The sequence below is a fragment of the Oryx dammah genome, unplaced genomic scaffold (assembly GCF_014754425.2).
Source record: "Oryx dammah isolate SB20612 unplaced genomic scaffold, SCBI_Odam_1.1 HiC_scaffold_23, whole genome shotgun sequence".
Taxonomy (NCBI): domain Eukaryota; kingdom Metazoa; phylum Chordata; class Mammalia; order Artiodactyla; family Bovidae; genus Oryx; species Oryx dammah.
The window spans coordinates 121478943-121494590 of record NW_024070207.1 but is presented as its reverse complement, the minus strand read 5'-3'; the positions used below and the strand labels follow the sequence as shown (position 1 = coordinate 121494590).

At 41.4% G+C, this 15648-nt stretch overlaps 1 protein-coding gene across 1 annotated transcript in view; it reads left to right on the top strand.

Moving 5' to 3' along the window:
• FRMPD4 (FERM and PDZ domain containing 4) overlaps positions 1–15648 on the top strand; it is a 314036-nt gene that overhangs the window by 198198 nt on the left and 100190 nt on the right. The window contains exon 3 of the mRNA XM_040265366.1: positions 11902–12062. Within this exon, the coding sequence (XP_040121300.1) occupies positions 11902–12062 (161 nt within the window). The remainder of the gene's footprint in view (positions 1–11901; positions 12063–15648) is intronic.

The following is a 15648-nucleotide window of genomic DNA, read 5'->3' as shown; positions in this document are numbered from 1 at the left end:
TCTCAAAGAAAGTGAAAGAAATAGAAGTCACTCCGTTGTGTCCAACTCTTTGCGACCCCATGGACTGTAGCCTGCTTGGCTCCTCCATCCATGGGATTTTCCAGGCATGAATACTGGAATGGGTTGCCATTTCCTTCTCCAGGTGAATCTTCCCGACCCAGGGATCGAACCCGGGTCTCCTGCATTGCAGGCAGACTCTTTACCATCTGAGCCACCAGGGAATCCCCTACAATTGATCTCAATGCTTCTCTCACATCAGAGATGTTTATCATCTCACAGCTAAGAATCAAAAAAGCAGCTAGAATTACATTGATCACTTGAAGCCAGCACAAGGAGACTCCTTGTTAGTGCCGTCCCAGAGAAAGAGTTTGTTTCCTGGGACTTACAAAGTTGCTTCATGGAAGAGAGAGGCTTGATGCATGGCTCTGGCAGGAAATGGATGGATGTGGGCTCAGATAAGGAAACTAACAAGTGTCATGGAGGCACCCAGGGAGTTGCAGCAGCTGGGACCTGTTATCATCACTAGGCTCAAGAGGCCTGCCATGGAGCATGGTATGATCTTGGAGCCGTGCAAGGGGCCTGATATGACAGGAACAGTATTCAAAGTGGCTGAAGTCACTTCAGACCTGGACCAAACCAAGGAGGGAACAGGAGGGTGAAATACCCTGATCTCTTTGTCCTCCTCTTTGCTTTCCCCTACAGGCACCTCCATTGGTTGAAACCAATGGAAGCCAGAGAGCAGCAACCCACCTACTGCCTTCCACAGGAGCAAGATCCCAACACACAGAGCTCATAGAAAAGGAGCCAGGCGTGGATCTAGGGGATGTGAGGCTGAGGTTCTGTTTCCTTGTAATGGGGCTTAGAACAAGGGGAATACGAGCAAACAAACCCAACCCAGAACAGAATAGATGTGTAACCCTGAGCAGTCATGTAGTTTTATGTCTAAGAAAACTAAATGCTCTAAGTAGGAGGTAGGAATGATTATTTTAATGAAGAAAAGATTAAGAGGTCACAAGTTTTTAATTAACACAGGACTGTTGGCTTGAACCTCTGATTCTGTGATTTCCTTACCAGTGCCTTTTAACTTCCATCATAAGTTCTTAGTCATCAAAGTGAGCCCTTACCACTTAATCGCTTTTTGAAACCCTTTGTATAAAGATTAGAAAATAATGAAATTTATAAAGTGTGCCTAATCGTCTCTCTAAAAATATCTTTTATTAAAATCAATTCATGTTTTAAAATATTGTCTTAGATCAGGGTTTCTGTTATACACATTTTTATAGTTTGAATTTAAAAGAACCATGGGATTGTTTTCACTTTCTAAGTACAAACTTATAAAATAAATTTTCAAATATGTATAGATCACAAGGATATACAGCCACCCCTTGGGCTGGGAAGGGGCCCTCCTGTTTCTTCACCACCCCCCACCTACTACATTAAAATATGGGTAGAATCCAGTTTGATGGAGACAAACTCTCAGACCTAAAGTAATGATTTTAACATGTTTGAGAAAGGCTTAGCTCATTGTTATCAAGTCTTTTGTTCAAAAATATTTTTTCCTATAGAAAAAAAAAAAAGGTAATCTATCAAGAAGAAAAAGTCTGCCCAGCCACGCAATACTTCATGCTCTGTACGGAACAGATATCCATGACATCTTCGATTTGGGATGGTTAGATTTCCAAACCCCAAAGGGTTCAATCTAGTGAAGTCCAAAGCAAGAGCACATGCCAGAACCATCAACTTGTCTGTGCCTTAGGCACTCAAACCCAGGGCCACTCTGTCTCATGTTGGTGCCTGGGATAGGATCAGATAAACTGGGTGGAAAGGCACCATTTCCCATCAGCAGCATTCCAACTTCCTTTTTCGGTTTCTAAAAATGCTGCTGAATATTTCTGAATGTAAGAGCCGGACTTTTCGAGAGCTGTGAGCAGCTTTGGGATATCAGTGATTCTGTCCATTCTGTTTGAGTATATAGAACACCTTTTACCTTTTATTTTTTTAAATTAATTAATTTATTTTAATTTCAGGCTATTTACAATATTGTAGTGGTTTTTGCCATGCATTGACATGAATCTGCCATGGGTGTACATGTGTCCCCCATCCTGAACCCCCCTCCCACCTCCCTCCCCATCCCATCCCTCAGGGTCATCCCAATGCACCAGTCCTGAGCACCCTGTCTCATGCATCAAACCTGGACTGGCTATCTGTTTCACATGTGAGAATATACATGTTTCAGTGCTATTCTCTCAGATCATCGAGTATATAGAACACCTTTTAGAGTCACACAATAAGTCAGGAACCCCCTAGATCATACAGAACAGAAATGTCCACATTTATAGCTTTTGTATGCCTATTAGTAAAAAAGTTTTAAACACATACCCCCTTAATATATATTCATGTATTCATGTTATATATATATAATATATATGTGGCTATAAAGAATAGATGTTAAAATGAGATGAAGATGAAATACACATTTTAATGACTTGTAATCATTTTTGCTACTACCACTGCATTAACAAGTATTTAATATTTTAAATGACAACAAAGTCATTCAGGGTGTTTGAGCATTTTGATTTACCGCTTCATTGGATAAATTTTGAAGGTTTGGCTACAAGTTCAGCCTATTTCTTTACTTGGTTTCAATCACTGTCAGTGGAGAAAAGAGGGAACTATAGAAACATAAGAAGAGACAAATGGACAAAGTGTTTCACCAGCTTGCTTATTAGATCAGGAAATACTGTTTTTCATTTCCATCCATGCAAGGGATTTTGTTGAAATTCAGCTGGAAAGCTTCTGTATTCCTTGATGTCCTTCAGCTGTTCTCACAATGGAAGATGTTGCCATTTATCATATTTTCACAAATGAGTCCACTGAAATGCTTCATTTGGAGGTTTTTTAAACAGGTTAGAAAAATTCATATTCAGGTTTTTAAAGGCTGCTGTCTTGATAGATACATATTTGCATAATTTTCAGTAAAACAAGCACATAATGCTAGAATCATTTGCAAACATCTGTTTCCCTATATTCTTACCACAATCCAAGTTTCTTTTAAAAAATAAGCTACTTTCTCATTCATTATTATAATACCCCCTTTACTCTGAAGAGACAACTCTTTTAGTTCACTGTTACCAGGTAGTTACCCCTGAGTAGGACAAAAGATTTTCATAGTCACTCTACTGCACTTAATGGTTTTGTTTGAAAACAACCATATTGTTGACATGTTAAAGTACTTCACTTTCTTTGGTGCCAAAGCTTGCACTGAGTTCTCTCAAACAGGCATTTATCCTTAAATTTACCCTGGAACCTTTGTTTTGTAGTAGTCAAAGCTGCTACTCCATCATTTTATACTTATCTTTATTTGTCCCAGTGTCTCAGGATCCTGTAGGGTTCTACAGCCAGAGTATTTTTCTTGTTCAGAGTGTCTTTTATATTATCATATAAAATTTAGAATTCTCTTTGTTGAATTCTTTAAAAGAACTGTTGAGTTATCTTTATTTGATGGCATAAAATCTATAAATTAATTTGAAAGAATTGATTTTTTTCATCTTTTGTCTACCCTTTAAGGAAAAAACCCATTTTTTTTTTCAAACCCTCCTAAAATTCTCTAACAAGTTTAAGTAAGGATTCTGGATTCTCTTGGCTTTTAAAGTACTGTGTAAGTTTCCAAGCTTGACTAAACAGTTCTAAATCTTTAAATACTCCTGACATGTTGTGGGAATTGACTGACAGTGGCTTGTGAAATTGATTAGTGAAAGTTAAGTTCCTCTGAACTCATAATCTGCATATATATTCATGAAGGCAAAAAGCCTGAGACACTGTGTTTTGTGACCTGGAAACACATCATGTCTGGTTATCTGTGTTTATATTAAATTTTACTCACCTCCAGGGGTGGGATTTGTCTGGGCTCCTTTCATTCCAGAAGACAGAGGCTTGTCTGGATTTGGTTTTTTTTTTTAAATAAAGGAAGTGGGGGTAGTCGAGTATAAAAATACATTATATCCTAAAAGACATGGAATCCCATGGATGTATGAGAATGGAAATGCAGAGTGGTAGAGCCTCCTAGCCTCATGAGAAGCAGCTCTAGGAGGTAGTTCCAGATTCAGAGAAGTTTTAGGACCATCATTAGCGATACTTCCTGAATTTCCTAGCTTGACATCACTCCACAGTATGGTTTCTCTCCAATGGCATCATTTCTCTTTCAATTCTCCTTTCACCTTCCCCTCAAAGATGCTGTTTACTCACATAGCCAGTATAAATCTTATCCTTCAACTCATGCGTGTTGTCATATTAGATTTCTGCTAATTGGCAATTCAAATATAATCATGTGGAATATTCAGAAGTCCCTGAAATCTCTGCAGAGCAGAAATTCCAGCAGGCCTTTTTGTGGTCTTCAGTCCTAAGATACTGCATTCCAAGCCTTCATGGTCCCCTGAAGTTCACTGACTCTGACATTTCTTAGGCTCAGCCTATGGATCTTGGTGCTTTGCTAGACTTACCACCAAGCTAACTCTCCTGAACTTTCTGTCACCTCACAGCAGTCCTCTGCCCTTGACTCCGAACCCAAATTGCTCAGACTTTAAGGAAACAAATCAAGAGAGAGGGTTTCTGGTGTCAACTTTTGCTCTGGGCCCCTTGTAAATGCATCTTCCCTAAGGCAAGGGACTGAATGAAGCCTGTCTACCTTACTAGTTATGGAAGAGAAAAAAACCTCAATGAGAAGAAAGCAAAAATTCATTTCAGTGTGTTATTTTACACACATCATCCTAATTTTGACTTACTGGAGACATATTCTGGGGGTCTAATCTACCTCATGATCCCCTCTGAGTTGTAACCTATCAGCTTCAATAATTCACACTTCTGCTTTCTTTTTCCTTCCTACTGACATTCGTATTCTGGGGAACTCTAGTTGGTCTGGCTCAGCACTTTTGCTCAGAGCCTTTCTTATTAGGGCCCCTCACAGGTCACAACAGGGCTTCTGGAATGTTGGCTTCAGAGCTACCACTACTCAAGTCCAGTCAGAGATATGAGCAAGTCATGCAGAACAGAGCAGGAAGTGCCTGTGCCTGCATGTCAGCTGGGATATTGAGGGGAGAAGTTTCCTTTGGAAGTGTCTGTGATGTTTGTAAAATGTAATATATTTAGCCATCAGTGGTATGGAGAATAGGGTTGGTAGAGAGAATCCTTTTTGAATGTGGTATTTCAGAGTTTTTAAATACTACTGAAAACATGAACTACAGATAGTATGAGTGAACTTTTGGTGCATAACAAACGTCCCCCAAAGTTGGTGTCATAAAATAATCATCATTTGTTACCCTTCATTCAGCTGGCTGATCTAGGCTGGGGGGCAGCTGTGTTTCACTTGGCTCCTCACTGAGGTTCCACTTCTGGTCTGTTCCACATGTGTCCATTCCAGAGCCCAAGCTGAAGGGGAGACAGTGACCTTGAGAATGTCTTCTCATGGTGACAAGAGAAAAGCAAGAGCGCATTTCCACCCACACAGGTGTGTTTTGTTTGTCATTCTGGGCTCAACCATGTGACATGCTTTGGGCAATGAGATGTTAACAGAGTCAAGGGGTGGAGAAGTGTGTCATGCATCCAGTGGGAAGGCCCTGAAAAGCACTGTGGCGTCCAGTGGCAAATCAGGAATGCCTCTGTCTCCACCCCATACTAGATGGGAATATTATATGTTGATGCTTAATACTCTCATGGAATCACAGTTGCCCATCCCTGAAAGGTAACATGAACAATGACCTTCTCGATCACAACTGAGGCACATGTGTTTATTTATACTCCTTTTCATTCCAATCTTAACTTCTTAGGGATCCCACCTGCCGCCATCTTTCTATATTCTTTAACTCCCCACCAAAGGTAATGGCTTTTAATTTTGCTTCTTCCAAGATCTTCCTGCTGAGCACGTATGCCAATAAAGGACCTCACTGGCTCTAATAAGTGAATGGAAAACTGAAATTACTGTATTAATGGGTTTTCTTACAGGGCACATTTTACTAGTCAAAGTAGTTCTTTGTGATACTTTGGATGTATCAGTCTTTTATTTCTGCTGTGGAAGAAAAGCTTCTTGAGTTCAAAGAAAGCCCTTTCCTTTTGTTTTGAGAAGTTAGGCAGCAGAATTCCTATCATTCCTTTTGAAATGAATCTGTCAAAGACAGGAAGATTGTTCATTTAATCACAGTGGACACATTTTCCATCTCAGTTAATATACTATGGATTTTTAGGTCAGAGATGTCTAGCTTATTTGCGTGTGTTTTTTGGAGAAGATTGGGGCAGGGGCTGAAAGTTTGTGTAGCTCATCAGTTGTATTCCTCAAGGCTCAGCATCAGAATTCACTGAAGCATGTTCAGCAGGTAAAAAGATGTTGCTTTTTCAGCTCATTATAAAAGAATTCAAGCATCTTTATAAAAACTATTGCAGGGAGAGAGCCAAAAAATACTTGCATAACCCAAAGGGCAAAATGATGTTTCATGGGGAAACATTTTAGTGTGAATCCATTCTTACTGGAAAAGAGACAGGGGTTGATTATTTATAGATAATGTATTCTGAAAATATAACCTGTTTAGCAAGAAAATGATAATAACAGTGGAAGGTTATCCACTAAGTGCAAGCAAAACAAATAGAATTAAAAATAATAATAAACGAAAGAGAAAATACTAGAACAGGCAGCAATCACAAAATACACACCTGCTTGTAAGTTTCAAACTTTATTGGGGTGGGGAAGTTTTAGGGACTGAGGGCAGATCCTCTGTGGGATGAAAGGGCCTGCTCCTGAGTCTCACTCATTCACTCCAAGGTCACTTAACAGTCTTTGAAACACAGAGGAGGAAAACTTACTAATCTTGATTCAGTTGCTAGAGGAGCCTAGATTTTCTTCTTCTGTATTCTGATACTGTTTTACTTCATGCATGTCGATGTATATTTGTGTTTACTGTCATTGCATTTGATACGATTCTTCAAATTGAAGGCCTCAGAGCTTACTTAGGATTTATGAGGCATCTCACTGAGCATTGGGCTATAGGCAGTTGAAACATTGAGTTTGTTTTCATATTTTAAGATTGAATGAGTTCATAATGTCTGAAATCTATGCCTTTCTGTTCATTGCACTCCAGAGATGAAAATAACAGTGGATGCTTTTTGAGTGCTTCCCACATGTGAGAGAGTTTGCAAAGTGCTTGACATTTGTTCATTCATTTAATTTTCACAGCGATCTGATGAGATTGTTTCCTTTATTCTCACCTTTCTTATCCTTTATTATCCTCGATAAGGAAACTGAGGTACTGGATGACGAAGTCCTTTGTCCACATGACGCTGCTAGATAGTGGTAGGGCCAGGATTTGAACTCAGAGAGTCTGGTTCCAGAGGCTCATTCCCAGACTAGCATACCAGTTCCCCTATTGGCCCTATACCTGAGCATGTGTGTGTTTCCTGTAGCTCCTTAAAGAGTAAATGTCTCCTGCAATTTAGGTACATCAGGACTCAGGACCTGCATTAGATAACGTGCTTATAGGTCCATCCTCACTGGGACCCTCCTATGTGTGCAGGAAGAACGTTCCAAAGTAGGAGCCCAACCCTCCTCTGTCAAAGTGGCTTCCAAATATTTTAAAAGTCCAAGGATGTCTTGCCATATCTGCCCCCACCCTGTTCCAGGGCATCGTGATAATTTGTCAGGACTGATGCAGTGGGACCTGAAATGCCCTCCCTGCTCACCGGGGTGCCCTCGGTCTGTTCTCAGTATGGTATTTGGCACATCATCTCCATTCAGAACCTTCCAACCGCTTCCTCTTTTACTCAGAATGAAAGACAGAGTTCTTCTTAGAACCTGTGTCATCTTCGACCACTCATCAGTTCTTTACCACTCCCCTCACTGCCTCCACCTCCCCCGACCACTGGCTGCTCTCACTTGTCCTTAGGACCTTTGCACTGCTGAAATGTACCTCCTCCAATCATTTTCTGATGCCTCGTATAACTTGGCAATACCCTCACCCACCAGCTCTGTAGCCTTCCTCCCTGCATCATTTTTCTCCTTAGTGCTTATAATGACCTGATAAGCCATACGTCTTATCCATTAGTTTATTCCCTGTCTCTGCCCACTACAGTGAACATATTTTTCATTCTGCTTTCATTCCTGTTGTGTCCCCAGAACTGAGAAGCTGGTGGGTGTACAATAAACATTTGTTAACGAAATGAATAAATGAATGCATTTTAGGGTTGTTTTGGAGAATTAAATGAGCTAACATATGGAAAGCATCTTGAGAAAAGGCTTAGCATGAAATTAGTGTTTAATAAATGTCAGATATTAATAAAATAATATTGTAGTACTTATTAAGTGAATGATGAATTAAAAGTCGGAGACTTACTTCATCATGTAAGTAGAAAGAAGATAACCTTTCTAGAGATGCTGTAAATATTTTAACTTACATTTGCAGTGGATGCTATGGGAGGTTGTTAGGGACATTAGTTGTGGCCCCTTTTCCTGTTATCTGGAAGGTACTAGAACATACCCTTCCTTGCACAGATGAATGATCCCTAAACATTGCTACACTTTGGAATCCCCTGGGAAATCTTTTTTGAAAAGTGATCCTGGCTTTCACCCTTAGGTATTCTCATATAGTTAGTCTGGGGTGAAACCTGGGCATTAGGGATTGTTAATGCTCTCCAGATGATTCTAATATGCAGTAAAGTTTGGGCACCACTGCTGGAAGCTTCTCACAGTACTGGCAGCAACATGGGGACTCATCTTCCCTAGTCCCACTCTACACTTGGAACTGAGTTATGCCAGCCAGAATTTGATTCTCTGTAACACAGCTCCTATGACTATTAGAAAGCTGCATCACCTCTGCGACCTCTTCATCATTTAGAATATGTCTTTTGTGGATTCTGTTGCAAACTCGGAGCTCAGGGCCAAAGAATGTGGATTTCCTCTCCATTTTTCCTTTCTTCCTTCTGGGGATAAAAGAAGAGATGCATTTTGAAAAATAGCTAGAGTACAGCACACTCATGTTACTGAACCCAAGCTCGAACTGATCGCCACACAACAGGCCAGTAAATCAAGGGACAAGTTTTGGGGACAAGGAATAGCAGCTTCATTGAGAAAGCTAGCAAACCAAGAAGATGGTGAACTGGTGTCCAGAAGTCCCATATTACCTGAGTTAGAATTCTTTTATACTAAAGGGAATAGGGGTGTGGCTGGTTGTTACAAACTTCTTGGTGTCAGTATTCTTTCTTCTTACATAGGTCTGGTTACAATGTTCTTATAAACCTTCAACAAGGCAATGTTCTTTTACAAAGGTGCAGAGGCGGCTTGACTAAGCAGAGACAACAGGGCACAAGGGTTAGAGCTAAAAATACAGATCCAACATGGAGTCGGGTTTGTTCTTCTCTCTTGTTACACTCTGAGATGGAGCCCTCTTACAGAGGACACAAGAGAACAGCACAGTGGCCACGCCCCCCCGGTAACCCCACTCACCCACAGGCACAAACAGCCATGCCTGTTTCTGGCCTAGGAGATGAGTTATTGGAGCAAGGAATAACTTTAATCTGAAAGCTGGCAGACTGAGAAGATGGCATATGAGCACCTCAAAAAACCACCTTCCCTCAGTCATAAGTCAGGCTCCTTTTATGTCAGAAGGAGGGAGTGGGGCCCACTGTGGCACCGACCAATGGCTGAGCCGAGCCACTAAAGCCCCCTGCTTGACAGTTACTACTGTTCCCTCACTTGGGAGAGGCGCTTACTGTGGAAACCAACTGATAGCTGAGCGGGGCCACTAAAGTTCCCTGATTGACAGTACGATTGTTCCCTCAGTTGGTGGAGGAGCTTACTGTGGAACCGACCAATAGCTGAGGGGGGCCACTAGCAGTCACTGGTTGACCTGTTGCTCACCCATGGAGTCTTGCTTGGGCCAGGGGCCCACTATGGCTCCAGCCAGTGGCTGCAGGAGGCTGCTGTAGCTGGTGGCTGCCTTGCTGCCACTACATCCTGAGCACAAAGGTGCAAGTCCAGTAAGGGACTGGGTCTGAAGAAATACCCAGGTGCTCCAGCAATGTCCACCTCCAGCCCTCCGTGGAGGAGGGCCTGCCGGCGGCAGAGACCACAGTGACCAGGTAGAGGGTAGTAGACGAGCCCATCAACTAGGATTACTGTCGGAGGCAGCAGATGCCCCCAGAGCGGGCCAGCCTGGTGGCTAGGCATGGCCGTGAGCCAGGGGGTGCGGGAAGCAGCCCCTGCCTCAGTGGAGTGCAGGGTGGGCACCAGGGAGGGAAGGGACCATCTGCCTCAGGTACTGCTGTGGAGGCCACCACTCCAGTGAGACATTGGAGATAGCACCCAGCAAGGCCGGACTCATGGGCATGTGATGCTACAGTCACACAGGACCCTGGACCGGGTTTCACCTTCTACTGCCCTGAAGTTCTCAGTCCTGGTGGAAGGAGGGCCCCACGTTCTCCTTCTGCACTGTCCTTGCCAATGATGTAGCTGGTCGAGCACATGACGCTTAGAATCAGAAGACCTGATGTGAATGGCACCTGGCTTTACACCTGAGAAGAGTGTGATCCTGGCCCAGTTCCTCTTCCTCTTTGGGCATTTACAAAGAGGAGGTGGTGGGGTCCAACTCCTTCTATCAGTGGGCTTTGTGAAGATGAAAGGGGGTAACAGATGAGTGTCAGCACATGACCCACAACGGGTTCGTTTGCGACTAACACTTCTCTTTTTGCTGGTGTTCCAGATCACCAACTGTTGGATTGAAAAGACATTTCCTTCCTTTCTGTTTCAAAGAGATTTTAAACTTCTATTTTCCTAGCCAGTGATATATGCCAAAAAGAGGATTTTCATTGATTTTTCTCAACTCTTATGAATTACACTGAAGGACCACAGTGTTCCTCCTTCTCTTTCCTTCTTGATTACATTTAAACAATACATTGTCCAGATGGTGTGTAGAGTAGCATCTTTTCAAGGTATTTTAAAATGATCTTCTTTCCCTTATTGAAGAAGATTAGAGAGAGAAAAATTGAATTAAGTCTGTGTCACTGAAATAATCTTGGCTTACATATTTAAGGAGATTTCTAGTGTTCACACTAATAACTCTTCTCCAGTGAAGTCTGCCTTGGATGATGTGCACGACTGAAGACTTACAGGAGCTGATTTTCGACCTGACTCTCTGGCACATGGGCCCTGAGTGACAATAAGCCACCATTCTCAGTTTCCTCCCTGTACAATGCAGATAATAATACCTGCTCTGTTCTTTCATGCTTAAGGTTGTTTTCTGGATCAAATGAGCTGTTTATGGAAGCATTTTGAAAATTTTTGAAGGCTGTACAGATTTCAAGTTTAGATTATCAATAAGCCTTCCAAAGTTTAGGTGTTAACAAAAACATTTAAATCATTTGAATGTTTTTCTGGAATAGAAACACCAAGAGTTAATTCCTCAACTTTGAAAAGGGGGACTGTATTTGACACCAGGATAACCCATTGCCACCCAAATGATCCCCATCATTTCAATTTCACTGGAGTCAGAAGCCATATGTGTTACCCACTAAAGGTCTGGAATATTCTGAGATTCTTTCTCAGCAGATCAGTTATAATTTGATAAAGAGTTGTCTTTTTCTCTATTCCCTTTAAGCTCCACATTTAAGCACAGACTTGAGAGAGATGAGGGTGGGCCACACACATATCTGCAGGACAAGGATTTCAGGGTGAGCAATAGCCAGTACAAAGGCCTGAAGCAGATGTGGGCCTGGGGTGCTCAAGGAAGAAGCATGGCAGTGCATCTTCCCACATCTTCCCTGCTCTCTCCCCAACAGAGAATAGACAGTTTTGCAGCTAGAGAAGGTGCTGTGACCTGAAACTCATACACTGATGCCTCGTCCCTCTTGTGTGTGCTTTGCCCACAGTCACATGACGCAAGCAATCTCATTTGATGACCCTCGGCTGGAGAGCTGCCCAGTCATCCCTCCAGCCCCACGGAGGGTGGAGATGAGGCGGGACCCTGTGCTGGGGTTTGGTTTCGTGGCAGGGAGTGAGAAGCCCGTGGTCGTCCGCTCAGTAACACCAGGTAAGCACCCAACCCCGCTGCTTGGTCTCCAGGACCTTTTGCCACTCCATGCCAGCACGACCACTGTTCCATTTCATAAGTTCCATACTGTTCCGTCTCAGTCTGTGAAGTATAGTTAAGTTTTCCCAGCACCTGGATAAAGCCAGACCAGCAGAGGTACAAAAATGGCTCTGCAAATGAGCTTTTAAACTTCCAAATCCATCATATTGCCAGACTTAGCAAAACACCAATCCATCATTTGTTACCATGGAGATGATCCACTTCTTAATGTATGAATGCATGTATTAAGAGGCAGGTGTTGTGCTGTTTTCAGTCAGCTCTGGACAAACTTCTTACCAGAAAGTTATAGTTAAGTTTCTCTAGGATTTAGGTCTTTGGGGGTGGTTGCATTCTTTTACAAAAATGTACTCCCCTCTCTTCCCACTAGAGGCAGATGATATTTCACTACCCCATAGCTGTTGGGTTGAACCAGATGATTGACTTTGGCTAGTGTCATATTAGATGATGACATAAAGATGACATAAACAAAGGCTTGGAATGGGCTTGCCTAGTTGAGCTCGTTTCTTGGGTTTCTGCCATAGACGTAAGAAGTTTCCCTGAAGCGGCTGCTACCCCTTCATCCTAAGCTCCTAGATGAACCTGTAAGGCAACCAGCCTGCAGCTGAGAGCTAAGTTACAGACTACCTTCAGTGTACAGCACAACTGCCCAGCTAACTTTGCCCTTGATCAGCCAATCCACAGTCATTCTAAAGACCCATAAGCATGAAAGGAAACCCTACTGAGTTTGGGGATGTCTTGTTATACTGTAAATGCTAACTGATGCCGTGCGTGGCAAATCTCTTAAATTCTATCATAGGATCAGGTAATGAATGTACTTGGTCTTAGTCATTCTCAGTGTAGAGATGTCCCACTATCAACACAGTTGAATATAATGGACTGTGGTATCATTGTCTGATGTGGGCTGCCTTTGCCTTTGCCAGAAACCATGCTCTTTCTATTATTTATTAATTATGTGTATTTATATGCTTATTTTAATGAACTTATACTGGATTTATTTTCAGACAAAAGGAAAAGTATCTTCTATGCTGTTTTTCTCCAGTATTTTTCAAATCAGTAACAGAGTTCAAAAGGAAAATGCTGTAGTCAAGAGTGCAGACTCTGGCATCAGACTGCCTGGGTTTGATGGACTTGAATCCTGCCTCTGCTCTTATTAGGTTGTTTTTAGCTTCCGTGTTAACTCCCCTCCATTTCAGTGTGATGTAACTTCTCTACATCCTTTGGATAAGGAGGACCATAGGGAGGGAACAAAATGCATTGCAAGGATGCCAGATTAATATCTGTTAACATTAAACTATAAAATATTCGGCCAGTTGAGTCTGTCAGTTAGGGGGAATGAAAGCCAACTAGTGGGCTAGTATAGATCATTAAAGTGGATTTCATTTTTCCTCATTTTGACACAATATGCCCCAGGGCAAGGACTGCAGATACAGTTAACCTCTTTAGACTTGTGCAGAGAAGAGTAAGTTTCCTGTTCACTCCTACCACTGCTTCATCACACAGCTCCATACTTTGTCTGCTGAGCTTTTTATTTTATTAGCTATAGATTATAGTTTTTGAACTTGATGCACTTGAGAATTTTATTCTCAAAATGAAAGAGATTTTTTGTATTTTATATTAATGAAATAATCCATATGCTCTTCTTAAAAAAAATGTAGGTAGTAAGAGCATAAAGGTTTTTAAAAAATCACCTGAGTTCCAACTACTGAGTGTTAACCATTATTAACATGTACATGGAGAGCATTCATATAGTAAGACCATTCTGTTTATACTTTTGCATGTATTATGTATCATTCATATATAAACATATATATAGTACTATATATAGTACTATATTTTTTTTCCTCAAAGGGGTCCCATTGGATATGCAATTTTGTCATAGTGGGACACTTTAACATTTCTGTGGAATTCTCCAATGTATATGTCCTCCTTAGTGCTAACTGGAGATTCGGGTTTGGTTTTTCATTTTCTTGTATTGACTTACTGTTCCTTTAGCCTCTTCCCTTCCTTTACACCTAAACTTCCTGTTAAAGCGTAGCCCTCAATCTTCCTACACTGTTACCTACTTTAAGACAATTTTGAGAAGATTAGAAAAAGCGAAAACTAAAGTCAAAGAGCACTGTTTGCAGTCATTTTTAAGAATTAATGCAGTTTTACCAATCGTATCTCTCATAAAATAACACTATTGAAGTCAAGTGATTCCAATAGTAAGATCGGATTATTCTATAGTAGATCAGCCAGCCTTCAGAGTAAAGGGCATGAGAGTCCTCTGAAGTATTCCCCTACTTCATGTTATGGAAGGCACTGTATATTCCTTCCTCCTATAATTCTTGCTTAAGAAAAGAGTATTTCCATGTAATCAAAAAACATAGGTCAAATGTAAGACTAAGTCTTGTTCATCTGCATATGGTTTTCTCATCAGATTAGTTAACATCCATTCTGCAAACAGTTACTTGGGAGATTTTTCTGTATTTGAACAGCGTTTGACTTCTAACCATTTCTTTGAATTTGAGTGATTTGCTCATATATAATCCAGTCATCATCAAAAGCCTCAAGTGACTTTCAGAATTCCTTCTGTGTGCAAACACTGAATCTCAGTTCCCACATCTGGAAATGAGTATTTTCTATCACTGATACATGGCCACATAAAGGTTCTCCCCTCTATCTCACTCCACAGAAAGGAGACAAATGTCTCCTCCAGATTGAGAGACATGTATGCCAAATATCTGGTGGGCAGACAACAGCTGAATTACTTTGAGTTTCATGTTCTGAGTGTTGTGTCCATTTCAATCACTACATGAATTGACAACATTTGAAAAATAACCTTTCAATTGCACCTATTATCCAGATAGACCTCTGGGAAAAAATTAAAATTCCAGTACCATATAGCACCAGATCAGTATTTAGGGGATAATTCCATTAGACATGTGAAGGCAATTCATATTATCAAAGTATTTGCTTTCAGGTTTTATTTAGCACAAATGGGTGCTTCATGCAGCTATGTCTTTAAGTTTATGTGTCAAGAGACCTGTCAGTGACCAGTTTTTGAGTTAGAGGAGGAAGTTCAAAAGAGATACTGGTCACCTTGAACACGGAAGCATTCAGAGACCTAAGCTGAGACCCAGTCCAACCCTTCCAGGCAATTCTTTTCCCTCGTGTAAACCTCAGTCATGTCATTATATGGAAGGGATTATAGCATTCAGTGAGGTTACTAGTTAAAGCACTTAGCCTGTTTCCTAGTACACAATAAATGCTCAACAAATACTTGTTCTCTACTTGCTCCTTGGAAAAACAATTGAAAGAGGCTGTGATGGATGACAAATCCTCTGCAATCACATGTGAGCCCCACCACAAACATCCCGACACAGTCCAAACCATAGAAACAACCCAATGCCCTCATCTCCCAGCCTTTCATGGTGGACCATGGCTTCTTACCAAAGCCAGCTTCCTTCCTCCCACTTGTCAGGCAATATGTATTAAATGCTCATAATAGAATTCCCCCCAGTTGCTGAGAGCAAAGCCCTGCTTC